The sequence below is a fragment of the Dermochelys coriacea genome, chromosome 2, assembly GCF_009764565.3.
Source record: "Dermochelys coriacea isolate rDerCor1 chromosome 2, rDerCor1.pri.v4, whole genome shotgun sequence".
NCBI lineage: Eukaryota > Metazoa > Chordata > Testudines > Dermochelyidae > Dermochelys > Dermochelys coriacea.
Window position 1 is genome coordinate 41,455,297 of NC_050069.1, and position 27,909 is coordinate 41,483,205.

Sequence of the window (27,909 nt, forward strand, 5' to 3'; positions counted from 1 at the left end):
TGAAAAGGGGCCCCCACAACCAGATAGCTGAGTAGCCTCTTGCAAATCAACTCTGCCCTTTTATGAAACAGTTCGTAGATCTACAAGGATGGTAGTGAGTGGCAAAAGTACTGGCTTCATGTGAGCTTCACACTTAGCTATGAAGTTGTCACACATCTGTTGCTCTTAGAGATTCCAGGCCAGATCCTTTGCAGTATAAATCTGTGTAGTTACTTTGACTTCAGAGGAGCTACACTGATTTACACCAGCTGAGAATCTGCCCCTGCCTCAATAAACAGCATGTCCTTTTAGTTGAGAGTAATTTGGGACATGACTATCAGAAATAAGAGACCTGATTCTCCTTTGTCCTGCATTTGGTGTTAAAGCCAAGCATCTTCTTAAATGCTTTGCTGAACCAGGGTCCTATTTCAAAAAAGTATGAAACCATGCTGATAATGTCTCTTTACAGTTCTGAAGGAGTTCCCCAGAATTTTTCTGGATTTATTTAAAAATCATACTAGATAAGACTTCAGTTGCAGGCAACATGACTAGCTAAATGTATATCTGATTAAATGGACTTAACTTTATGCCAGAAACTACTTTCAAAGGGGCTTGAAGGGTAAATTGGACAATAATATACTTTGTAAAAGTAATGTGTGTTTTATTTAAAGGTGGAACCCTGATAATTGCAGGAACATATTTGTTGGTGACATTCGCTCCAAATGTAACCCAGGAGCTCACGGCAACTAAAATACAGAATTATTTAATTAGCTGGCAGTTTCTGATCTATGTGGTGAGTTTCTTGTTTATAATTCTCTGTAAGTCAAAATATCTTGATTTTTGCATCACAAGTCACAATGTCAAACAGCTGCTCCTGAAGCAAATTGTTCCCAGTACCATGGCCATAGCCATGTGCTGCAGATGAGTTCCTCAAGTGCTTTCCTCCTCTCCAACCCTTGAGTCCAACAGATCCTGACATTTGTAGAACTTCAGAAGAGCAGAGGGTAGATTGAGAAAAGGGTGGGAATTTTCAAGAAGAGGAGAATTTAAATCTTAGTGGCTTGGGAGGGAGTAAATATTGGCACTAGTTGTATGTGATTTGAACATATTTATTCCACATTTTCTGTACATGCATCTAAGTGTATTTATTTATTTACAACTTGAAATAATAGTTGTCTTGAAGATGGGGCCCTATTTCTTCTTTGTATAGATGGCTCAGTTGTGCTCCCTGTGTTGCCCAGCCAAGTCAAATGGCTCCTTATTCCACTGATTGGCTGAGTGAATGACTCTGCACTGTTGCTATTAGCTGTTAATCAACATCTGAATTTGAATTCAAATGCCAAAATACCACTTTGATTAGTGCTTCTATATACAAACCTTCAAAACCCATCCTTGCTCTTTGATGCACTCTATTTAGCTTCAGGAACAAGACCAGAGTGAGTAGGAAGACTATGTCTATCTCTCAAAAATGCAGAAAAATATCTGCTTCATCTGGATGTAGAAGTTGCAATATGCTCTAAACGCCAGAGGTGTTTTATTCTCCCTTTCTGACCGAGGTTATTAATGTTTTGTCATTTTAAAAAATAACATTTTCAAATAGGTGAAGATTTCAAGGTGCTCAGTTAAGAAGTTACAGACTAGATAGCTTCACCCTGAGTCCTGACGGCTCCAGCCAGTTTACCAGCTCACAAAGGACCTATTCTGTAAATGAGACTGTTGATAAAACAGTCAGTCCAAGGCAGTACTAAATAACATTTCTTTCTTCTATTGACTGTGCATTTTCAAAGCTCATGAAAGACGGTGATACAGCTCAATGGAAGAGACTAATGGGGTTTCTCTCCATAAATCAAAATGTGCATTTTTAGTCATGCAACAGAGTTGATTTCAAGGTGCTGCATGGAGACTGAGCCATACAGCTTGACATCAGTGTCAGTGGGCATTGGGTAGCTCCGTCCTGTGCACAACATAGAAGCTGTGCCGTTCAATATTTTTAAAAGGCCCTGCTTTTTAAGAAATGCTTTTAAATAGCTGCCTTGCATTCTTAAAAAGCTTCATTTAAAGATGTTAGAGAAATAAAGTACCCAGTACACCCCCATTGACAGCACAGGTTTTAGCAAGCGGCTTGCTTTGCTAAAATGCCAAATGATATTTCAGTGTCAATGAACAAACACTTCTGCAAAATCAATGGCTTGTCTGGAATAGGGCCATCTCCCACTTCAGGAGATTAAGGCCTTGCTGGACATGTGCCTGGCTCTTCCCAGGAGAAATTGTAAAGGGTTGAAAGGAAATTCTTACCCCTTCTTTTAAAGATTACTTTTTTTAAAAAAAGGAAAAAAGCACCACATCGATTAGCTAATATCTTACCTAATCCCAATGCAGTGTCTGTGCTCAGTAATCAGCTCACTTACATCGAGTTACCCCCATCAGCATCTGTGGGGGGCTCATCATCTGACAATTTACCCTCCAAACCTTGTCTCCTTTCACTTGCCCCTTTGCCTCCTTCATTGTGTGCAAACCCCATGTCTACCTAGACCCCCCCCCTTATTTCCTTCTCCCACTTTTGCCTCACTGCATTCTTTCCAAGTCACATGTCCCCTGATGCCTGAAGCCCCCTCCGTGACCTGTTCAACCATGACCCCATTAAACTCTGTCCTTAAAACTCACCTCTTCCACAAGACCTATTATCTCATCTTCTTCCTTACTCCCAAATACCACTCCCCACCTGGAGCCATGCAGCCTTGTCAATTTCATGGCGTGGTGAGCCATGAAAGCAAAGGCAAGGCTGCTGGGAGCCAGGTCAGAGGCTGCCCCACGTCTCCTTCTGGCTCCCAGCTGGGAGTGGGGGGAAGCCCCCCGGGCTTCTCACCCTGGCTTCCAGACAGAAGCAGGGTCAAGCTGAGCTCTCCAGGGAAATGGGGGCTTTCTTGTCAATTTCATGGCTCCTGCCATGAAATTGACAAGAAAGATGACCTAAGTAAGGCAGTATCTACACAGACACTGTCTCTACGCCAACATAGTAAGCCTTTAGCCTCTCATGGAGAAGGAGTTATTATGTTGGTGTAGTAGGGCACTTAGGGCTTGTCATTGGGCAGCATATTGGTGGGCAGCAATCGATCCAGCGGCGGTCGATTTATCTCATCTACAACACAATAAATCGACCGCTGAGCACTCTCCCATCGACTCTGGTACTCCACCAAAACGAGAAGTGCAGGCGGAGTCGACGGAAGAGTGTCAGCTGTCAACTTACCGCAGTGAAAACACTGCAGTAAGTAGATCTAAGTACGTTTACTTCAGCTACGCTATTCATGTAACTGAAGTTGTGTATCTTAGATCGACCCCGTGCAGTAGTGTAGACTAGTCCTTATAATGGTGGGAGGAAGGCTGTAGTGTGTACATTGGCATAATTAGGTCAACATAAGCTGGCTTTCTAGTGTAGACCAGCCCTAAGAGTTGCAAGATTTGGATACTGTGGTGTTGGGTTCTCACTGTACTGTCTGTCCTCCCCAGAGTCTGTCACTATCCCAGCACACTCTCTGCTCTTTCTCTGTCCAAGTCCTTAGAGATGTGTAGGGCATCCTGTTATGAGGGAATGGGGTATTTGGAGCATCCTCAGGCTGCTACTTGTATCCCAGTGTGGGGTGAGGATATCGGCTGCCAGCTTCCTGGTGCAGGGCTCTATGCTGAGCTGGCTGGCTGGAGCGCTGTTCCCTACTGCATGCTGCCTCCTGCTTTGTTCGGCTTTCTGGCATCCTGCATAATAGCAGCTGAGTGGAAAAGAGCGGCCAGCAGAGCATGCTGTGACAGTGCTGCAGCCAGCTGGGCAGGGTGCTCTGCCAGAGTTAGAGGTGGGGGCATCAGTGGAAAGCAAAAGGTTTGGAGGGAGAGGTGGTCCCTCTGAGTGCCCAACTTCCACAGTGCTTGTGCCTGTGTGTTTCCATGACTCTTCAGTGTGTGTGGAATTCCCACTGACTCACATGGCAGTTCCACACACACAGCACCTGCAGGATCAGGCCTGGAAGATACATGAGGACACTTGTTTCTCAGATGATCAGTCTGATGCTTCGAGGGGAGAGAGGTAGCCATGCATGTCATGTTATACCTCCGAAGTACAGGCAGATAGTCATCAGCAGGCCATGCCTTCCTGTGGCTCAGATCCCGAGCACTCTGTGCTGCTGAGGAGGCTTAAAGATGGCTTTAAGTCACCTTAATGTTCCTCCAGCCTTGGAACTATCTGGGTCCCTAAGGCAGTTGTCCCCAAACATTTTTAACACCCCCTCCCTTATTCCTAATATAATCTGACCACCTCCACCTCCGGGAGCCATGGTCGGGGGCTGGGGCCAGAGCCATGGCTGGGGTCAGAAGCCTGGCACCATGTGCAAGAGCGGGGCTGCGGTCAGGCTGGAAGCCAGGGTCTGAGTCTGGGACTGGGATGGAGCGAGGCTGGGGGCAGAGCAGGGCTGGGGTGTCAGCCTCCCATGGGGCCTGGTATGGACCCCGCTGCGACCCTCTGAATGTTGCTCCGTGCTCCCCTAGGGGGGCTCTTCCCACAATTTAGGGACCACTGCCCTAAGGGGCTCTTCCAGCTACCAGGTATTACTGGGGATAAAAGAGCCCTGGCCAAGCCCCTGCACCAGCAGTAGCGGAGGGAATGGAGAAGGAGCCACTATAGCAGCTACAAGGCCACCTGACTACTCCCCTGTGGTAATACTCCCATAGCTGGTTAAGTCAGCTTTAGGCCAGCTTTGAGCTTTGGGAGTGCCACAGAAACTGTCCTAATGCAAGCCAGAATCTAGGCCTGCATTTCAACCCATGAATCTGAACTCAGCTAAACTGACAGTAGAATAATTACTTGCTTATAGATGGGCAGCTGGTTGCCTGCCTCATTCTGTTACTCCCAAGAGCTGTTTCACTCATTGCCTGATTTTTCAGTACAGAAAGAAGGTTGAATGTTGACAGGTGACTAAAAATTCTGTTGCTGATAATAGCAAGGCTGTTTTCTGCAGCTGGTGATGTTACAGAAGTGTCATGGTACTGGCAAGGGAACAAGTGTTAGTGTGGGAACCTGTAAGAGCTAGCATTAATAGTAAAGCCAGTAAATTTAACTATCAGTGTGGAAGATGGTGGTGACATAGATGGAGCGAGTCTGGACTGTGTACAATAAAAAGTGTGTCAGCATTACAGATGACCTGCACGGCAGTCTCTGGTGGTGTGTCATTGAGCTTTGCCAGGGTACCTTCTGTCATGTACTCTGACAAGTAGGTGGGTAGCCAGTGATTGAAGATCATTGCATAGCAATAATCTGAATGAAATACATTTCCCCCATGAATACATGATTGTATGGCAGGAAATTTGGACATGAAGATATTGCTAGCTAAGGTTTTTTTTGACTGAGGCAGACAAAAAGGGCAAAGAGGAAAGAAACTAATGCAATAAGATACTATGGTGATGGTCACTGTAGAAAAATTGAGCTAAAGTAGATAATGTTCTGCTTCAGGCTAGCTCTCTACTCCTTAGCTCTGGGGGTTATATATTCAGGGGTGCCTATATTGATTATCCCTAGCTCACGTGGGTACCTTTGCTGTCACAGAAAAACAATCTTTGTTTTAATCTTCTCAGTGCTGTGAAATCAAACAGACTCATCAAGAGCAAAAGAAAAGCAAAGAAACGAGAAAGTTAACTAGAAAGAATCTTAGGAGCAGGAAAGATTTATGAGAACAATTATTTGTTAACTCAATTGACTGGAGATAAGGTTACTTTTTAGTAGAAGATGTGTAATAAAGCAATCCTCCCTTGAACTGTTTGAGCAGGGTAGATAAATGTGACATTTTAAAGACTCTGAATGAAGCATTTATTATATTGTTTACAGCTTAACCTTTCTTGCCTTTTTTTCCAGTTCTTAGAAATAATAATATTCTGCATTCTTCTGTATTTCTACAAAAGGAAGGATGTGAAGCACATTGTGGTTTTGTTAATGATGGTAGCACTACTAGGTAAGTACATATTATTCCATTTGTATAATATTCCTCTCTCTCTCTCTCTCTCTCTCTCTCTCACTTGATCACTCTCTCTCACTTGGTCCCCCCCCGTGTTAGCTTATGTCTGTGCAGTGTTTAAAGGGACAATCTGAAGGGGAATCCTTAGGTTTTTACATGGTTTCAATGAAGTCTCTTTCTAACAAGCAAAGCCAGTTGCTCAACAAACTTTATATGCCTATTGCTAGTACTGTTTGGTTTTACAGATTTGCAGTTTGATTCTGTGTGAATCCGACTTGTGCATGGATATTCCAAGGCTTTTTGTTTCTGCCATTTGAAGTAACCCTTTATCATTAGATCCCGGAAGAATGAATTACAGAGACTGTTGAAACTCTGTATGTCTAGAACATATTTTGGTGACCAGGACTAGCTGAGGAAAATAAATCACTAATTTAAAAACAAAAACAGAAAACCTCTTAGCTACACTGCTTGTGTGTAGTTCTTCAGTGTAACTGCCTGGGACCTTCTGCCTGCTTTCCTCTACTCCCACAAATGTATGTCTATTTTTTTTCCAGAACTGAAGCCTTAATAAATGCAACATATTTACTATACTGCCTTTTTAGATGTGTATTAAGACTTTAGTGGTCCACTAAATTTAGTTAGAGATTACCATTTGCATTAACTTCTGCCTAGGTATTCCCCAGAAAATCCACTTAACACTTATTGTCCCAAAAATCCATTTTTGTCTTGTACATTTTCAGTGTAGTTCTTTGAATCCCCAGGCTTACATTTCCCCCGGAGAGTTTACGAACAATCCTGGCCCACAAGAATACATAAATCATTCATTTAATACAATGGACCTCAAAGGTACTTAAATGTAATTCGGTCAGGTCTCCCAAGGATGTGGTAGGATGTTGCCAGGTCTGTCACACTACCATGACAAATCTCTTCACCTTTCAGCAATCCAGCCCTCATCTGGAAGGTCAGAACTAACAATTTATACTTTAACATTTTATTTTCAAATATAACTCCAAACTTCTACTCTGTAACTGACTGAAATTTTTAACCCCCCACATCACCATGATGGTTTGTTATTTTTTTTTTGTATCATACTCATTATGGATATGGATAGCCAGCAGAATCTAATAGCCTTTGCTCACCTTAAGTACTACCTTGAACAATCCCATTGATTTCAATAGGACTGTTCAAGAAGTAAGGTACTACTCAAGGGGAGTAGAGAGAATCCTTGAATTTAGCCCTAATGGTGAAATTCAAATAGGCCAACGCAAGGCCTATGCACCACTTAAACCCCATGTGAACTGCCAGAGGTGCTCTAAGCAAAATACTTGAAACATAACCCCAGATCTGAATCCCTTCTCCCGCCCTCCTGTCCGGAGTGTTGGGAAGTTCTGAACTGTGTGTTCGTATGAGTTTTGCATCTGGGGGCTATCTTTGTAATCGAGCACATTGGGACTTTGGAACTGAACCTCTTGGAGAACGTGGAATTAGATCCAGGTGGTGAGGCCTTATCCCCTGCTATTAATTACTTTCCTTTAGTGTGACGGGTGCACTGTTACACCTCTCATCTTGCCATCCCATGTGTTTTGAATTTGTTCTATTTTCTGTGTGGTTATTGTAACCTCCACAACTGAGCTTCAGCAGCAAGGGCTGGGGCAAATCAAGAGCCCATGCCAGAGGAAAAGCAGGAGTGCCTTTTAGTCTAGCCTTCTGCACCTTTACTAGCTCAGGTGATGGGGAAGCCTGATTCTGCTCTACGAATTGGTAGTACGTCATGCTGCAGTGCTTCTCCTCCTAGGCTGGCATGAAGATTGCTGCTCAGTTTCCTTTAAAGCAAGCCTTGTTTGTGGTTATGTGCATTGGTTTTTATTGGTTTAAAAGAAAATCAGAAGAAGGGTTAAAAACATAACTAACCTTTTAAATAGCCTGCTGCTCAATATGTCTTTCTGCAGCACTGACACTCTGGGGTAAAGGCTTATAATTCTACCTTGTTAACATCTCTGTCTCTCTCTCTCTCTCTCTCTTCCAGCATCATTGACTATTATTTCAGTAAAGGCTGTGGCTGGTATGATAACATTCTCTGCAAAGGGCAAAATGCAGCTAACATACCCCATTTTCTATATCATGTTGATTATAATGGTGACATCTTGTGTTTTCCAAGTCAAGTAAGTTAGTTTTTGCAAACCTTTCTCTTCATTTATCTGCTGGTTTTGTTAATTACTGGTGCATATTGACTCCTGGTGTAAATAACAGTTAAACGTACCTATTGCCTTCACTAATTTTTTTTAACTGTATTTATTTATTTATTCATACTTTATTTCTCATTGGATGATTTCACTTGGATTTATTATACTGGTGCCTTCTTCTCTTATTTACAAACAATTCATGTTAATTCAAAATGCAATTTTATTTTTCCCACAGTTCTTAAACCCAACTGTGAAGTGAAACTTTCTATTTTCCTGATGTTTTCTTTCTTGTACTTTGTCATGCAGCTTTTAGACCCATTGCTGGTAACCAATTAATCAAATAGCCAATGCAATTTCAATAACTTTGTCCTAAATTTAGAAAGGGAATTCTTTTTCCCCCTTAGCCCTGATCTACCCTACAAAATTACTTTGGTGTAGCTTCGTCGCTCAGGGGTGTGAATAATCCACACCCCTGAATGACATAGTTATACCAACCTAAGCACCAGTGTAGACAGTGCTATTGTAACCCACACACCTTCTGGGTCCCGTCTAGTGGCACTGAGATTACTTAGAGATAAAATGAGTCTGCTCTACAGCCTTAGCTAAGAGCCAGCTTTTAGCTTATGCAGTAGTGGCTCATGCATTAAGCTCCAGAGGCCCCAGGTTCGATCCCACCTGCTGACGACTGGAGTCTGTCAGTGTTACACTATGTCAGTGATAGAGCTTCTCGCAGAGGTGGATTAACTGAACCAGCAGGAGAACCTCTCTCCCTTCGGCTAAGAGTGTCTTCATTAAAGCGTTACAGCTGCAACGGTGCAGCATTTTAAGTATAGATCTGTCCTTAGATTTATGTTCACCTTATGTCCTAAGGTGGAAGCAATGGATTATCCTCCCATCCCCTTCGGCTAAATCTGCATACTGTGTTTTGCCTGTGAGAAATTTGTGCCTGAAGTGCAAGCTAGGTATGGCTGAGCCTCTCTCGGAAATAGTTAACTTTTGGAGAGAACTCTGCAAAATCAGGATTTTTCCTGCTGGGCTCTGTTCTGCTAAGTGATCATTTTATTGCTGCCACTGGAGACTGCTGCTGCCCTCAGCAGTGTAAAATAGAACTTCCAGCTGAATGGAGAGTCCATTCTCTTTATCCCTGTCCCTATGCTTCTGGCACGGATTGCACCATTCAATGCATTTGCACCCAGTCAGATTAATTCGGAATGTTTGTTTTCATTTGTTTTTAATGAAATAGCCAGCCTAGCACTTTAGTGGCAGCGCATATCACTATCATAGGGGATTCAGGATTCCCTTTGGAGAAAGCCCATGCATCATTCTGCAGTGACTCTGGAACTCCCTGTCACAGATTGTAGAGTAGTTTACACCCAGCTGGGAGAAGAGCTCAGGGAATTTAAGAGAGGAAATAGAGCTTGGTAAACGGGAAGCTGCTGAATGATTCTCTTCTCCTTCGGCAGATTTTTTTTTTCTTCCTTCACTTGGTCAAAACTCAAACAAAGGCAAAATCTGACCACTTTGCTTCCTGGGTCCAATATCTGTCTTCTCCCAGTCCAACTGAGCAGACTTTTCAAAAGCGGACTATGTTTTTGTTACTTTTACTCATGACTTTTTCCCCCATTTTACCTAGATCTCTCACCAAGTTTGTTTATTTTACTGATTCTTGAGAACTCAGAACAGCTTTTGTTACATCTTTTGGGGACTTGCTGCTAAGCATCAGCATCTATGTTTTGGTCCTTGAGACTGAGATTGTTGCAAATGGGAGAAAATAATGAGGTGTTTTCAGTGACTTCAAAATCCTGACTATCCTCTGGATATGTAGGATTTCTTTATTTTTAAAGCACCATGGAGACTGCTCAACAGTCACTAAAATAACCATGCAATTATTTTAATGGCTAAAACAGATCAGAGTTTGGATTTTTACTATTCACATATATCGTACCAATGAAACGTTTAAAAATAGTTCTTTTTATAGGTTTCTAAAACACTCTGCCGACTCTTAATATTTCTTTCTGTTTCATATGCATTGTTGGCAGGATACAGTATGTGGGGGGTGCAGTGACACTGAATTTACAAAGATACATTCCAGTGTTCACAGGCATGATTCATAATCCTAAGGGTAGATATGGATGTGGCAGGTTTTAATACTTCTGCATGAGACCTTCATTCTCCTTCAACATGATTAATTGCTTTGTTTTTGTTACTGGATTAAATGGACCATGAAGGTTGGTGTAAGAACACATACATCCAAGTGTTGTCCTACACGTCCTTGTATAGTGCACAACCCTGTTGCACTCCAGCTGAGGCTACGGGTGAGATTCTGTGTTGTGCTTCTGAGAGGTGCTGCACTGAACATGTAGCTTAAAGGGAGGAGGGGCTAAGGTGACTGAAAATCACCTTTTTATGCCTTCCCAACTCTGGGCTACTCTGGGAGCCAACTTGGCCCCTAGTGTAAATGAGATGATCGTCTGTGGCTAGTAAACTACAGCAACCTGTCCCCAGCTGCCTGTGGGGAGCAGTGCTGCCCAAAATCTCCATGGTGCTATGTACTGTGGGCCTACCCTGATGCCTGCCATGACCCCTGCATCAATGCTTGGGTGGGGACTAGGGTGACCAGGTGTCCAGTTTCGACTGGAACACCCGGTCAAAAAGGGACCCTGATGGCTCCAGTCAACACTGCCGACCGGGCCATTAAAAATCTGGTCGGAAGTGCTGCGGAGCTAAGGCAGGCTACTCCCTACCTGTCCTGGCTCCACACTGCTCCCCGGAAGGGGCCAGCAGGTCCGGCTCCTAGGTGGGGGGAGAGGCACAGGGCTCCATGTGCTGCCCCCACCCCACACGCCGGCTCCCTACTCCCATTGGCTGGGAATTGCAGCCAATGGGAGCTGCGGGGGTGGTGCCTGTGGGTGAGAGCAGCACGCAGAGCCTCGTACTGCTGGTTGCTTCCAGGGCTCAGCACAGAGTCAGGACAGGCAGGAAGCCTGCCTTAGCCCCTCCGCTGCACTGCTGACCGAGAACTGCCGGAGATAAGCCGGTGCCCCAACCCCCGAGTCCATGCCCCAGTCCTGAGCCCCCCAAACCTGGAGCTCCCTCCTGGACCCCAAATCCCTCATCCCCGGCCCTACCCCAGAGCCCCCAGCTGGAGCCCTCACCCCCTCCCACACCCCAATTCCCAGCCTGGAGCCCCCTCCTGCACCCTGAACCCCTCATTTCTGGCCCCACCCCAGAGCCCGCACCCCCAGTTAAAGCCCTCACCCCCTCTCACACCCCAGCCCAGTGAAAGTGAGTGAGGGTGGCGGACAGCGAGCCACCGAGGGAGGAGGAATGTAGTGAGTCGGGGTCAGGGCTTTGTGGAAGGGGCAGGACTTGTGTCCTGTTTTGTGCAATTAGAAAGTTGGCAATCCTAGTGGGGGCCCTCAGCAAACAGCCCGTGGCTGTTTGCCTCTGACATAGGGAAGGGGGCATTCTTCCCTGTCTGAATCTGTGGCTTTTTAAGCCCCTTTTGTTCAGAGTACAGGAGCTGGAACTGGGGTGAAAGTCTTGCATGATGTGTGGGCACAAGTTAAATTAAATGTTAAGGTTAAATACCATAAAAGGGTATTGGGTGCTTTACTGGAGGTGTCATTGTTTGTTCTTAACGTGCTGGCAGATTGGTGAGCTCCTTTTTCCTGCTCTGACTCTGACTTTTTGTCTTGGGGAATAGCAGGCGCTTGTACACTTTGACACTCTGCCAACTAGTTCCCTGCTGTGATTGCACATGCTCCTCCTGCCACCTATCTTTGAAGGCAGTGAGCTCCAGAAGGGTCCATACAAATGTATGAGGCCTGCATGATAGCTCTTTTGAATTTTCTCCGAGAAGTTGTGTGTCTCTGAAAAATGGTAGTTGCTTGCTACCAAAGTGGCTTGCAAATGGGGCCCATGTGGATTTGCCAGAGCTGTTTAAACAGAGGACTGGTTTCCAGGCATACTGACCCCCACAGAGAGGTCAATTCTGCAGCGACTGGTGCAGTGTGGGATAGTAATGAGAGGACTGTTCACTTTTATAAGAAGTGGGATGCATCCACTGGAGCTAAATCGATTTAACTGCCACCAAAATAGAGTTGTCAGGTTTCAGAGTAGCAGCCGTGTTAGTCTGTATTCGCAAAAAGAAAAGGAATACTTGTGGCACCTTAGAGACTAACAAATTTATTAGAGCATAAGCTTTCGTGAGCTACAGCTCACTTCATCGGATGCATTCAAATGCATCCGATGAAGTGAGCTGTAGCTCACGAAAGCTTATGCTCTAATAAATTTGTTAGTCTCTAAGGTGCCACAAGTACTCCTTTTCTTTTTGAAAAATAGAGTTGTGGCATTTGCAAACTGGCTTCATTAAATAAATGCAAATCCAGTGATCTTGCAATGGGAGATGTGTGTGGACACATGCCAGCTCCCACCAAAATAAGGAAAGTTATACTAACTTCTGTGTGGAGACCAGGCCTTATTCCTCTGCGCTAAGCGGAGTAAAGGCTCAAATCTTCTGCTTCCTTCCTTGCTCATAAACATAATCTGTCTCCCACAGTATTCTTGCCAGCAAGTTAAAAAAGTATGGATTGGATGAATGGACTATAAGGTGGATAGAAAGCTGGCCAGATTGTCGGGCTCAACAGGTAGTGATCAATGGCTCAATGTCTAGCTGGCAGCTGGTATCAAGCAGTGTACCCCAGGGGTTGGTCTTGGGGCCAGTTTTGTTCAACATCCTCATTAATGATCTGGATGATGTTCGCAGATGACACTAAACTGGGGGGAGAGGTAGACATGCTGGAGGGTAGGCATAGGGTCCAGAGTGACCTAGACAAATTGGAGGATTGGGCCAAAAGAAATCTGATGAGGTTCAACAAGGACAAGCACAGAGTCCTGCACTTAGGACGGAAGAATCCCATGCACCGCTACAGGCTGGGGACCGACAGGCTAAGCAGCAGTTCCACAGAAAAGGACATGGGGATTACAGTGGACGAGAAGCTGGATATGAGTCAGCAGTGTGCCCTTGTTGCCAAGAAGGCTAACAGCATATTGGACTGCATTAGTAGGAGCATTGCCAGCAGATCGAGGGAAGTGATTAGTCCCCTCTATTCGACACTGGTGAGGCCACATCTGGGGGGTTGCATCCAGTTTTGGGCCCCCCACTACAGAAAGGATGTGGACAAATTGGAGAGAGTCCAGCGGAGGGCAATTAAAATGATCAGGGTGCTGGGGCACATGGCTTATGAGGAGAGGCTGAAGGAACTGGGATTGTTTAGTTTGCAGAAGAGAAGAGTGAGGGGGGATTTGATAGCAGCTTTCAACTACCGGAAAGGGGGTTCCAAAGAGGAAGGAGCTAGGCTGTTCTCAGTGGTGGCACATGACAGAACAAGAAGAAATGATCTCAAGTTGCAGTGAGGGAAGTCTAAGTTGGATATTAGGAAACACTATTTCACTAGGAGGGTGGTGAACCACTTGAATGAGTTACCTAGGGAAGTGGTGGAATCTCCATCCTTAGAAGTTTTAAAGGCCTGGCTTGACAAAGCCCTGGCTGGGATGATTTAGTCGGTGTTGGCCCTGCTTTGAGCAGGGGGTTGGACTAGATGACCTCCTGAGGTCTCTTCCAACCCTAATCGTCTATGATTCTGTTATTCTATGCCGGGTATAAGGGCCCAATGCAAAGCCCAGTCAGTGGAAAGATTCCTGTTGACTTTGGTGGGCTTTGGATCAAGCCCTTGAAAAGGGGAAGAGCGTGGGTGTCTGAAGAGATGAAAACTTAAGCCTCATCATGCTAATCAGCATTTAGCTATGTGTCTCCAGGCCAGGTCTTACTCCTGCTAATAGGCAGGAATAATTTGGCAGTCGTGCAACATTACTCTCATTGATTCAGAGTTGGATTTTCTGTGCTCATCATCTTTTATCTTGCACTATTCATTTGTACTATGCTCGTTCAAAACCAGTATGCATATCTGCTGCAGACGCCAACTTGTACTGTGCTGTTAGTTGTTTTGATGTGAAAGTATTACACCTATTACTACATTTAGTGCACAGCACACTTTGTGTCCAGGAGATGTAATAACTGTCTTCTTTTAGGTTCTTAAATCAAGCTATGCAACTCTACAATGCAACAGTCATTGTGCCGATTAACTTTGTGTTCTTCACAACCAACGCCATCATTGCAGGTTTGTTTTTATTTTCTGTCCAAACAAAAGCTCTTTCTAAATAGCAAGATTGAATTCTCTTCTTTGAATCAGGAATGCAAACAGATCACTTTTATCTTCAGGGAGAGATCTTTATGTAATATGACAGATGTATATTTTGAAAATGATCATAAGTTCAGAACTTTGAAATAAAATTAAATGCCATCAGATTCTAGCTTTTCCAGTATAGTACAGCCATGTACAGTTTATTCTGCTTTACTGGCTTATTAGGTACTGTCATTAGTATTAGCCTCCTCTGGAAGTACCATAAATCTGTTTACCATGTGTACATTGGCGTCTCCATATCCTAGCTGGTAAAGTAATTTTAATAGTGTGGCAAGCTACTCAAATGACAGACAGCTGTGTTTTGTAGTAGTTTGTGTATTATATTTCAGAAGGCTGAATTCTAGGTTAAGTGAAGGAAATAAAATACTCCAAAGGCCTTTAAACCTTATAACATTTTATTCTGGGTGAGAACTTTGAACTTGATCTCATTAAAAAGAGACTGAAAATCTTGGAAATTGTCTGCACTGAAAGAACAAGAGAGGAGAGAAAGATGAAGACATCTGAACTGAAAACAAATTCTGCAGCAGTGAGTCTCTGAGCCTGGGTCAATTGATTCAGGCTTGTTAGGCTAAAAATAGCAGTGTGGACATTTGGGCTTGAGCTGGAACCCAGGCTTTGAAACCTGGCAAAGGGGATGGGTCTCCAGCCTGATTAGGAATGTCTATATTATTATTTTAAGCCCCACAGCATGAGCCCAAATCTATTGACTCGGGCTCTAAGACTCACTGACACAGGTTTTTAAAATTTTTAGGGCTGTCAATCAATCACAGTTAACTTAAGAAATTAACGCAAAACAAATTAACTAGATTAAAAAAATAATTGTGATTAATCTGAGTTTTAATTGAACTGTTAAACAATAATGAAATGCCAATTTACATTTATTATATTTTGGATGCTTTTCTACATTTGCAAATATATTGATTTCCATTACAACACAGAACACAATGTGTACAGTGCTCACTTTATATTATTTTATTACAAATATTTTTACTGTGAAAAAGATAAAATAAATAATATTTTTTAAATTCACCTCATACAAGTACTGTAGTGTGATCTCCTTATAATGAAAGTGCAACTTACAAATGTAGATTTTTTTTGGTTACATAATTGCACTCAAAAACAAAGCAATGTGAAACTTTAGAGTCTACATGTCCACTCAGTCTTTCTTCTTGTTCAGCCAAGCGCTAAGACAAACAAGTTTGTTTATATTTATAGGAGATAATGCTGCTTGCTGCTTCTTTACAATGTCATCTGAAAGTGAGAACAGGCATTCACATGGCACTTTTGTAGCCAGTGTTGCAAGGTATTTACATGCCAGATGTGCTAAACATTCGTATACCCCTTCATGCTTCAGCCACCATTCCAGAGGACATGCATCCATGCTGATGACACTCATTTTAAAAAAATAATGTGCTAATTAAATTTGTGACTGAACTCCTTGGGGGAGAATTGTATGTCTCCTACTCATGGTTTTATGCACATTTTGCCTTATTTTCCTGTTATGGCAGCCCAGCATATGTTGTTTGATTTAAGAACACTTTCACTGCAGATTTGACAGAACACAAAGAAGGTACCAATATGAGATTTCTAAAGATAGCTACAGCACTTGACCAAGGTTTAAGAATCTGAAGTGGCTTCCAAAATCTGAGAGGGACGAGGTGTGGAACATGCTTTCAGAAGTCTTAAAAGAGCAACACTCCGATATGGAAACTAGAGAACCCAAACCACCAAAAAAGAATATCAACCTTCTGCTGGTGGTATCTGACTCAAATGATTTAAATGGATGTGTGTCAGTCCGCACTGCTTTGGATTATTATAGAGCAGAACCCGCCATCAGCATGGAAGCTTGTCCTCTGGAATGGAAGCATGAAGGGGCATTTGAATGTTTAGCACCTGTTCTCACTTTTCATTGTAAATTAGAAGGAGGCAGCATTCTCTCCCGTAAAGATAAATGAACTTGTTTGTCTTAGCAATTGGCTGAACAAGAAGTGAGTGGACTTGTATGGCCTAAAGTTTGGCATTGTTTTATTTTTGAGTGCAGGTATGCAAAAAAAAAAAATTATACATTTGTAAGTTGCCCTTTCATGATAAAGAGATTGACTGCAGTATTTATATGAAGTGAACTGAAAAATACTATTTATTTTGTTTATCTTTTTTACAGTGCAAATATTTGTAATCAATAATAATAATATAAAGTGAGCCCTAATTCTTTATGTATGTATTTTATTTATTGCAGTGTAGATGTACCTAAAGATGCTATGTCAGCAATAAGCCAAAATTATACAGCTATAATATTTATGACCGATTTTAATACACACAGGAGCAGTCCTGTCATTGGTCTGCAGAGAATTTAATATTCAGAACTTCCATTAATGCTGAAGGGAGTTCCATGAAAATTGCTTCATCAGCTGTGTTAGAACAGACCTACACTTTTTGACTGAGAGGAGACATTGGCCAACAGGAGTTGCACTGGAGTAATCGTGGGGAGTTTGGTCTTGTGCCTACTTTTTTTAAAGGCCAGATCCTTATTCAGAATCATCTAGATAAGTGGTTCTCAAACTTTTTTTTTTGTAGACCCCTTGAAAATTGCGGAGGGTCTCGGCGGACCACTTAAATAATCTTTCCAAATGTTGTTTGTACCATTAGCTAACTATTGTAAAGCACTTTGGATAAAAGCGCTGTATAAAAAAACCATAACAATAATTAACTTTTTTTGTTCTACAAATAAAAGCACACAACTCATATTTTAATATCAGTAGTCTTACCTTTCTAATGTGATGGATGTAACCTTTCTCCCCCACCGCGGCAGCCCCCAAGCTGGGGCTGCAAAGGAGGGTGTGTGTGGGGGTCTCTCCCTCTCTCTCCTGCAGCCCTACAATATGGAACTGACATAAAGTTAGGTGGGCTACCTTTCATTCTCTCATGTGCAGCCAACTATGCACGCACCTTAGAGGGAACTATCTGTGGACCACCTGCAGGAGTTGCAGACCACTGGTGGTCGGTGGACCACAGTTTGAGATCCTCTGGTCAATATTCAAATCTGCACCTGTTTAGTTAAACCAGCTGAAATGGTGCAAGCCCCTATGTGGTTTAAGAGGAACTTATTGCAGTTTTAAATGTGTTCCTAATTGACTAAGATAAACCCAAATAAACCTGAATTAATCTGAAGTAAGCTTTTTGTACTTAACTAAATTCATTTAAAACAACACCTTTAGTTAAATTGTTGCAACTCTGCATGTAGACAAGCCCTCAGTCTGAGCCTGACCTGAATAAACCCTGTGTAAGGACCTATATGTAATTCAACAAGGTTTCATTCTTTAAAAATATCTTTTACACTTAACAAGGATTTTCAGTTGTTGGGAATATAAAATGAGACTATACTGAATAATTAACAATACAAGCAAGAAGTCCAAACCTGTAGAGTGAGATCTTGTCAAGAATTATGCAATTACCATTATCTAAAAAAAGGCATAGATACTGAATACGGGCATATAATATGAACCCATCCAAAATTTGTATTGATATATTTGGGGTTTTTTTCCACTTGATTATAACCTAGCTTCTGACCCTGTCATCAGTAATTCACATCACTTGGAATTTGTTCAAGATCTGCAGTTCTTGTTTCTGTCACATTCTAGGGGTCATATTTTATCAGGAATTCCAAGGTGCAGCTTTGCTGAGTGTGTTCATGTTTCTATTCGGGTAAGTGTATCTACTGAAAATCTGTAACAAAGTTAGTATCAAAACAGCCCTTACCTTTCCAAACAAGTTTTCCTTTTCTCCTGAAGAAGAAACTATTCCATTGCAATGTGTTAGGGGGCAGCTGTTATAGGATAAAAAACATTGCAAAGGATAATATTTGTATTTTCTTGTAAGGGCCTGTTTTTGAATCCAAAGCTGTAAAAATATTAGTATTAGCCATTTGTGAGACTCTATCTCTCCCACTCCCCCACAGTGGAATGAAAAGCGAACATCACATGTTCCCCTTGTAAATGAGACAAATCATTGACTGTTTTCCATCAATGATTGCATTATGGAGTAAGTACTGATTAGTGCTAGAAAAGTCCATGTTGTCTTCTACCTGCATGTCCTGCTGTTCTCTGCTGCTACTAGCCATGGGCAATAGTGTTAGTTAATCACCCAGAAGGCACCATGCTCACTTTAGTAAAGGCCTGCCTCTCTCCTGTTGTCTTTGGACAGGAAGGGACAATCTGCCTGTCGGTGATTATAGATCATGTCATGCTAAATAAGTGGTAGCAGTAAATGCTTGAAGGGCAACCTACCTGTCATGCAGCCAAGTGAAACAGGAGCCGCCACAGATTCCCCAGGAGTGGCGGTCCAGGTGATAGATGAGAGATCATTGTTGATGGGAATGGGATACTTAACACACAAGTGGAAGAACAGTTCCCAAAATTCTTAATCAGATGCCTGGTCCTAATGTAGTCAAACAAACACAACTGATAATTGTATGTGATCACTCCCACTGCAGGTAGGACTGAGCAGCCCCATAGAACTATTTAAATGGTTTGTGTGACTGACAGTGTTTGTAGTGAAAGTGGTAGAAAATGAAGATACGCAAATTAAATGCACACACTTGGCAGGCATGAAGTTGATGTTATGGACAGCCTTGGATGGACAGAAGACACTTACCAAGCAGTTCAAAATCACTGCTGGCCAGAAGCCTGGTTGTGAGACACAAAAGTAAAATGAGCGAAACAGAGGACCTGTCAAGACTAGAGTTTTTGGTTGTGTTGTAACTTGAGTTAACTGATCATCAATGTAACTGTAAATGTTAGTCTAGATACTCCACAAACAATTGTTCCAGGATGCAAATGTGTTTTCCTTGTGGTGGCTTAGTTTGGGGCTCAGCTCACCTTTCTCACATCAGTTCCTTTGAAGTCAGTGAAACTAGGTATGTGAGTAAGGCAAACAGCCTTTGAAACCCCACAGGAATTCATAAACTGCTGAGGGATTGTCAAGAGCATAATTTGGTCCCCAGAACCTTTGTTACCTTCTCAGATCTCACTCCCATTTAAGAGCCCAGCCTGTGGGGTTGTCTACACACCTTTGTGTGGGTATGTCTACACACAAAGAAAAACCTCAGGGCTGTTTCGTTGCTGTGCAGATGTCTGGGCTCAGGCTAGAGCCTGGCCTCTAGGATCCTGTGGGGTAGCGGGTTCCAGAGTGTGATGGGTTGGATCACAGAAACCCCCTTCAGGCTGCCAACTGATATGACAAGATTACTTCTGCCCCTGCTTTCCCTGTCAGCTTGGGACTCCAGCACCCTGTCTTGTTGAGCCAGACATGCCAGTCTGCTTCAAACCCAGACCCAGGGTCTGAACCACATGCCCCAAAGCTGAATACTTAAATAAAAGCAACTTATTGAAGTGTTCTTGTCTTTAACACTCAGATACCCAACTCCCAATGGGATCCAAACCCCAAATAAATCCATTTTGCCCTGTTTAAAAGCTTATGCAGGGTGAACTCATAAATTGTTCGCCCTCTATAACACTGAGAGAGAGATATGCACAGCTGTTTGCCCCCCCAGGTATTAATACATACTGTGGGCTAATTAATAAGTAAAAAGTGATTTTATTAAATACAAAAAGTAGGATTTAAGTGGTTCCAAGTAGTAACAGACAGAACAAAGTGAATTACCGAGCAAAATAAAATAGAACACGCAAGTCTATGTCTAAGAAAACTGAATACAGATAAAAACTTCACCCAGTAAGCTTCCTTGTACAGATAGTCTCCTTCTAGTCTGGGTCCAGCAATCACTCACACCCCCTGTAGTTACTGTCCTTTGTTCCAGTTTCTTTCAGGTATTGTTGGGGGTGGAGAGGCTCTCTCTTTAGCCAGCTGAAGACAAAATGGAGGGGTCTCCCAGGGGTTTTAATAGACTTTTAACACCCTTGTGGGTGGAGACCCCCTCCTCTCTCCTATGCAAAGTCCAGCTCCAAGATGGAGTTTTGGAGTCACATGGGCAAGTCACATGTCCATGCATGATTCAGTTTTTACAGGCTTGTTCACATGTTACCTTGAATGTCCTCATGTAGATTTCTTATGTGGATTGGAGCCTTCCGATCCATTGTCCCTTAAGTGCTTCTTGATTGGGCACTTAATTTGCACATTCCTTTCTCAAGAAGTTGACCAGATGCTTTACAAAAGCTACTTAAAAATCAAGCAAGTGCACAGCCAATGTTCATAACTTCAAGTACAAAGATGATACATGCATACAAATAGGATGAGTAGATTCATAACCTTTACAGAGATATATTACATGGCATATGTAGCATAAAACATTTTCCAGTTATGTCATATATATATACTTATAAGCATATTTCCATAAAGCCTTATGGGGTGCACCGTCACACAGAGCTCAAGCTCCAGCCTGAGCTCAGAAGCCTACATAGCAATGAAATAGCCGCACAGACTGAGCCATGCGAGCCTGAGTCAGCTGGCATGGACCAGCCGCAGTTTTTTCTTTGCTGTGTAGACAGACCCACTGAGCCCTGGATGAGTTTGCTGGGCTGAAAAACTAGTTCTCTTTACTTGTAAACTGAGCAGCTCAGATTTGGAAGCTGTTGAGAGAGAAACATGGATACCCAAGACAAGAGGCACATTTCAAATGCAATGAACTGCTTCTAACCTTATTTTCACAATGCCTTTGTAGGTGTCTTCTATCATTTCTTGGCGTGTTTGTAATCACACGAAATCGAGAAGAGGAGCGTTTGCAAGTTCCTTATATTGACTGTGGACACATTCCTGGTAAGCATGATTTTGAAGTTCTTTGTCAAATATTTGTCAGTCATCTATGTTTAAAAGTCTAAATGCACTAGGTAATGGAGTGGGGAATGAATGGGGAGAATTGAAGTAGAAATATCCTCCAATCATATTTAATAAACTTACTTTTTTCTTCATTTCTATTCCTATTTCCAATTGATTTTTTTTCAAAGACTTTCTTAAATTATTTCTTAACTGTTGCCACAGCCTATCAAGGAAAACAAAAGGCATCTAGACTGAGGAGCCTTAACAGAAAAATAATGGATTAGCAGAATTATGATTTTTTTTTCATTGAGTTTTTTTGTTTTTTCCCATTCTCACAGGAAAAAAAATGACTGACAAAATACAGCCGGATTCAAACAGCTTATCCTATGGCACTTTGCATGATGAAGATGACTTGGCGAGGGCTCAGAGCTAAGAGCACCCTCAATTCCAGTTAACAATAGGAACTCTCTATTCATTGACATCATATTCAGCATCCCATGTTGATTGCATACATTCAGTGTGTATGTCATGTTATTTTATGTTGAGAACCCTTAGAGTTATTTAAGTATCCTTAAGGGTCCCCTGCCTATCACAAATGTGTTACGATGATCCAGGAGAGCTATAAAGCTAGTAACCATTAAATGGAGCTGGATATTTTCCTGGTAAAATACCTCTTACTGGTGGTTTAGGGCCAGATATTTAAAGATATTTAGATGCCTAAAGATGCAACTAGCCACACAGTGGGATTTTCCAAAGCACCCACTTCACCTGCCTGAATTTATAGGTGCTTAATTCCTTTAAAAATAAGTCATCAAAATATAGTGTGTTTCTATGAAAGCATCTGTTGGGAGAAATCCTGCTTGCCTTATTCATACAGCTAGTCCCGTTGCCTTCAAAGGAACTACACATGTGAGTACAGTGAGTGGGATTTGTTCCAATATATAAATATGGATGCATTCACATGGTATGTAATTTATGTTGAGATATGGTAAAAGGCTTGGCATTATCAATTCCTCCAAAGGAGCCCTCTGGGACGGGAATTTGTCTCTGTCCTACTGGACTGGAGCAGCAAGCAGCTATTTCAATACAATCCATTCTGATCCTTACCCCCTCTGTCTTCATTAAAAAATATACGTTTTTGGTGGGGATTTTGAAGAGGGTGCACACTCTTCCAATAGAGAAATAGGAAGCCAACCTTCCACTGCTGTTGTATTTTGAATAGGCTCGGCTGGGGAAAAAGTGCGTTCAATATATGGGGCCCAGTCCATGAAGTCAACGGAAATATCGTGTGGGTAAACGAATCAGGATCACGAAGGCTAAGTCACTGGGCTAAAATATATCTTTTTCCTTCATAAAAAGACTTCCCTGCAGTAAGCTAGAGAGCTAGTGCTGGCAGCAGCTGTGGTCACACAGACGGAGCTTGGAGCTTCGAGTCAGAAAGCCGTAATCCTACTTTAGCTTCTGACTCATAGGAGAAAGTTACTTATGGCCATAGGGAGATACACAGCCTCAGTTTCTGCTTCTATCTGCTAATACTAATCTACCTCATGGGTGTGTTGTGAGGATTAGATAGGTGCTCTGGGGGAAAAGAAGAAGCACTTTATAAGTGTTCAGAGTTACTATTTGAACCTTGTACAAAATACTTTTGCTCTTTTAAAAGTATGTCATATATCATATGCAGCCAGCTCAATGGGGTCTGCTGAATGATGCCTCTTCTAAACACAATATTTTTGTAGTCAGTATTTTTATTTTAGAAGAGATCCAGTCAAAGTGACTTTAGTAGTTTAAACACTGATTTGTTTATTAGACATGTTGAAGTACCTAGAAAATGGTACATATTGCTATACATTAATCTCCCTACATCCAAGATTCAGGGAATTTTTTAATTTATGATTTAAGCTTTTGCAAATTGATATAGAGTCAGGTACCCAGGGATTCAATACCACCCTCCCCCAGTTTTCTATTAAAATTCAAGGAAGCTGCCCATCTATATCTCTCAGATGCCCAATGAGTCTTCCAGCAAAAACAGGAAAGACTAGACTTTACATTACTGATCAATCTCTGGTAAAAATGCAGATTTTTTTAACACACCCTAAAGAATCAAAAGGATACTAACTGAATTTTTCTTTCCTTTGTAGCTCAATTTTAAGCACCCTTTTTACCTGTCAAGTGAAAATGTGTGCTAAAGATGGAAATAAGATGTCTATAAATTTCATTGCTATTATTTCCTAGAAATATTTTTTTTTTAAGTCTTGGCAGCAGATACCTCTGAAATTTGTTTCCACAATTTGGGAGGGGTGAAGGAGGAAATTCTCCCAGGATTTTCTAGTGACAGTAGGAGACTGAATGCAAAATCTCTGGGTAAATCCATTTTTTATTTTAAAAGTACTGTAATTCTGTGTGACACATCACCTCCTTCTGACGGTTTAATAAAAAATAAAATGATGTTCTATAGATGGGGAGGGATAACTTTCGGTGTAAAATTAAGTGTAATTGAAATTGATATATTGATTAAAAGTTCTAGGAGCCACTAATTACACAATTAACAATGGTCATAAGACCTGATATAGAGACTTAGGCACACTTCAATTAATCTACATAAGTTCACATTACACTATTGTAATATATAGTAATGGGCATTCATTATTACTGCCCCCAAAAATAAACTTGTCAGTTTCACTGTGTTTAGAATCCGCTTCTAGTCAATTTCAGATTGCCCTAGTGATGTTTAGGTTGCAAACACTATAGAGGAATGTTTGTTAAAACATAAACCTTTTCATTGGACTCTAAAGAAAAACATAGAAATGTTTTTATTGTATTAAATTTTGCAAGAATCTTTTCTTCCCCCAAGATCAATATCTTGGGCCAAATGTGACCTTTAAAACCTGTTCTGCAAGTTGAATCTGCCTAGAGCCTGAATAGGTACAATATAAAATCTACAGAAATAAATAGAAGGGTAGCCCAAAGTCAGCCCCTCTGAATGGTTTCTGCAGTGTCTAGTTTGTAAGTCTGACAAACCAGGGCCAGCGGGATTGATTCAACCCTTGTTACACTGCTGATAGATACTGTGCAGGGGAAATCAGAACTTTAACTTGAATATGGGACTGGAAACGGGAACTTTTGAATTCTAATCATGGCTCTGCTATTGATTCTGCATGGGACTTTTGCAAATGACTTAACCTTTCTCTCTCCCAAAAGTGCAAGATCCACTTTGGTGGATGGTCACATGGACACAACTCAAAAGCTCAGCCACCTAGATTTGTTTATAATTTTATTCAAAAATTAGTGTGTCATCAATAGACTTTTAGGACCAGATTGCCCAGTCTAGGTCCATTTAGTGTCATGTAAGTGGTGCAAAGTGGCCTTAAAATGGCTGGTAATGACCAACTGAGAATTCCCCCTATTCAGGAGAACACTCGAGTGGTAGAGGCTGGTCTGCCACCTCCTTTTTTGCTAATAATAGCAATTAAACGTTGTTCAAAGAAAACAAGATTACATGGGGAATGGTGATGTTTAGTATTTCTATTAAATTCATTCTCGTTATATCCTTCATTACAGTTTCTTTGTAAAAATATAGAGCATCTATTCTTGGAACACTAGAGGTTGAAATATCTAAGTGGTTGATGTATTTTATTGCCTTGTGATGCATTACAAGCAGTCACCTCCACTCGCAGGTAGAATTGCCTACTAACAGCCTCTGTGTCTTTGCTTTTTCTTGGCTCGCTATGTTAGAGAGGATAAGGGATACTACTGAGCCTGTTAAGCACACTATTAAACCTCAAGGAAATGAATTAAAAGAAGGTGAGGGGGAGGAGGGGGAAGACAAGTTCTGTTCCTGTCTTAACACTGGTTTGGATTTATGGACATCAACTATCGCACAAAGGACAAATGCCAATGCTGTTCCTCTAACAAGCTTGATAATTCTGGCAAGCACAGTGGTGGCAGACTCCAGCAAATTGCAATAGGGGAGGCAATGCCTATTCCAGGCTTGGAAATCTCCAGCTGAGTGTTGGCAAGTGTGTGCCTGTGCTGGAGGCTTAAATCAATCAGTTCAATTTTTCCTGATGTGACCTAGCAAAATGTAACAATTGGTTTAATCATTCATATCCACAGGAAGCGATGCATGTTTAAGGCATTAACTCTATGTCCTGCAATAATACATTAATTTAATGTAAAACAGTGTTAAAGCCACCTGTTTAATCACGTTCTCATTAGTTCTAATTTGAAAACTGTTATCAATTTTCTTCTAAATATAGGCTCCGCAACTCAACTCTCTGTGCCTATAAGCCAGACAAGGATGCTATCCATGAGCATGGTACCTGAATCTTAAATCTGACTCTACTGTAGAATTCCAGCCCCATGGGAATAATAATAAAGGAAGCCTAAGGATGACCCTAGTCAATCAGCAATTGAACTGCTCATTCAGATGCCAGGATGTCAAGCCCTTCTACTTTCAAGGCTAGGAGTAGAGCAGGTCTACTGGTTGCAAATTACCTATGCATTGGATTTAGCTTTTGCCCTGATTGCATATTGTTGGCTGCAAACGGATTATTGCTCTCATGTATTTGTTTACTATGCAAAGCTGCTCAACCCATATGTTTCACAGACATAGCTGGGGGACTATAGGTTGTCACTAACTGGTCACAGCAAGCGTTTCAGTATTTGTAATGAAGTATTCTATATGATTGGTCACATGCTATGGTTTCTGTTTCCTGTTTGGATGACAGAGACATGACACCAGCCCTGATAGCTTGGCTCCCATATCTGCACAAAGAGAAAGTTCTACAATCATTCATGGAAAGAAAAGTCATATGAAGGCTTAAAGAAAGAGTTCAGATGTAAACAGACTGAATGGCATGTTGGCTTTGGCAAACATGTTTACAAATAGAATTTTTTTTATTTGCCCAGCTCTACCATCAGGGTAGATTGAACTGGCTTGTATCACTGTTAAATTCAGCATACTAGCTGTTAACTTCTGTAATACATTTGCTTGTGTTCTTCTAATGTCACCAAGTCTTTGAGGTCTTGTCTGGACTAGGATTTGGAAGACTAGTGTAGACAAGGGAATGTGCCTTTAACATGCATTAAACTGGAACCAATTTAGAATACGTTAAAAATCACACTGCTGTGTCCACACTAGCCTATTAACACATGTTCGTCAGCACCATCCAAATCTTAAGCTAGTTTAAACCTTAGTACTAGTGGGTAGGGATGGAAGAAGCATCATCAGCCTCCTTCAGATGACTCAAAATAGCTACCTCTGAACTTGACCTTAGGCCCACACAAATATTCAATACAGATAAAACAAACAGCTAAATAGTAGCAAACTACCTAATCAAGTTGCAGACTAAAAATTAGTTTCTTAAACTATGCTTTCTTATTAAGTGCTATATAAAGTACCTTGGACTAGACGCTTAAAAACATCTCGGGCTGAATAGAGCGTCTAGGTGGTTTTGGAATGCACTTTGTGATGTCACACCACGCAGCATGCATGACTATTTTGCGGTTGCTATTGTACTATGACTAGTTTAAATTCATATTTTAAACTTATTGAATATTAGCATAATTTCAAGTAATAATTTAATTTATGGTAGAAACCTTCATTTTGATAAATCATTCTTATCTGCTCCGGATAGCTGCGTATTTGCAACGGAAAGCCCACGCTGGAGAACTCTGAGTGTGGCTACGGTGACTCATTTGTAATGGCTTTTTTTCCATGTTAAACTGGCTGTTTTCCAACGAAGTCCTGCAAGACCTCATATAACAAACAAGGGTTACTGCTCTTTTCCACGCATCACATGAAAAATATCCTCCTGCAGCCCAGCGTGTATGGCTGTACAGCTGCTGCAGTTTGGACTCCGGCACAGCACTATTCACTTACCATTCCACATGCCACTTAGTAAAGCAAACCACCTGTTTCCTGGATAGGCTTCAGCCCCCAAGCATTTTAAACGTTTCTCCAAGGTTGAAATCCGTCCAGACCACTGATGGGGAAATGACAACCTTGGCATTCTTTTCAGCTCCATTTGTTGTTGTGCCATTTGTTGTTCGCTGAAGAGTTCTGTGGTCTTTAGTCTAGTTTTCCACTGAAACCACAAAAGGGCAAGCCATGCCAAAGTGAAAGAGATTCCTAGTTTCCTATTTACTAAGCGCCCTCATTCCTCAAGTGTGATTGACAAAGTCCCCACTGTGGCTCAGAAGAGAGCACCTCTGAAAGAGCAGAAGGGAGGGTAACAAAGAAAAAGGAGATGGGCAGAGAAACCCTGGTGAGCTTGCTATGGCATTTCTCCTGGGGTGCTATTCCAAAGCCTCTGCGGGTAGCATGTGTTCGGGGGGCTAATGCTGCAGCCTTTGAGCCTGGTAGTTTCACTGAGCAGCAAGTGAGCAAGACTTTTCCTGTGAGTAGGAGCTTCCTACACAAGTAAAGGGTGGCCAGAGAAGACCTAAACTGTAAGCTAGGCCGGCCAAATACTTTCTTCCTTCATGTCTTTCACAAGCCCAGATGCTCACAGCAATAACAATAAAAATCACACACAAATAACTGTGGGAAAAGAACATTCAGGTTGCAAAACTGTCACACACTCAAAAGTTAGGAAATGCCCAAACTAAGGCTGAATGGCCCATAAGAACAGCCATACTGGATCAGAACAAAGGTCCATCTAGCCCAGTATCCTGTCTTCCGACAATGGCCAATGCCAGGTGCCCCAGAGGGAATGAACA

At 42.0% G+C, this 27,909-nt stretch overlaps 1 protein-coding gene across 2 annotated transcripts in view; it reads left to right on the forward strand.

Annotated features, from left to right (window-relative positions):
* Window positions 1-26,785, forward strand: part of NIPAL2 (NIPA like domain containing 2) — a 69,766-nt gene extending 42,981 nt beyond the window's left edge. For both annotated transcript variants that reach the window (XM_038391058.2, XM_038391060.2), the window contains exons 5-11: window positions 651-772; window positions 5,873-5,969; window positions 7,999-8,134; window positions 14,249-14,337; window positions 18,060-18,123; window positions 21,095-21,189; window positions 21,528-26,785. In XM_038391058.2, the coding sequence (XP_038246986.1) occupies window positions 651-772; window positions 5,873-5,969; window positions 7,999-8,134; window positions 14,249-14,337; window positions 18,060-18,123; window positions 21,095-21,189; window positions 21,528-21,622 (698 nt within the window). In that variant the 3' untranslated portion in view covers window positions 21,623-26,785. The remainder of the gene's footprint in view (window positions 1-650; window positions 773-5,872; window positions 5,970-7,998; window positions 8,135-14,248; window positions 14,338-18,059; window positions 18,124-21,094; window positions 21,190-21,527) is intronic.
* The last annotated feature ends 1,124 nt before the right edge of the window (window positions 26,786-27,909 follow it).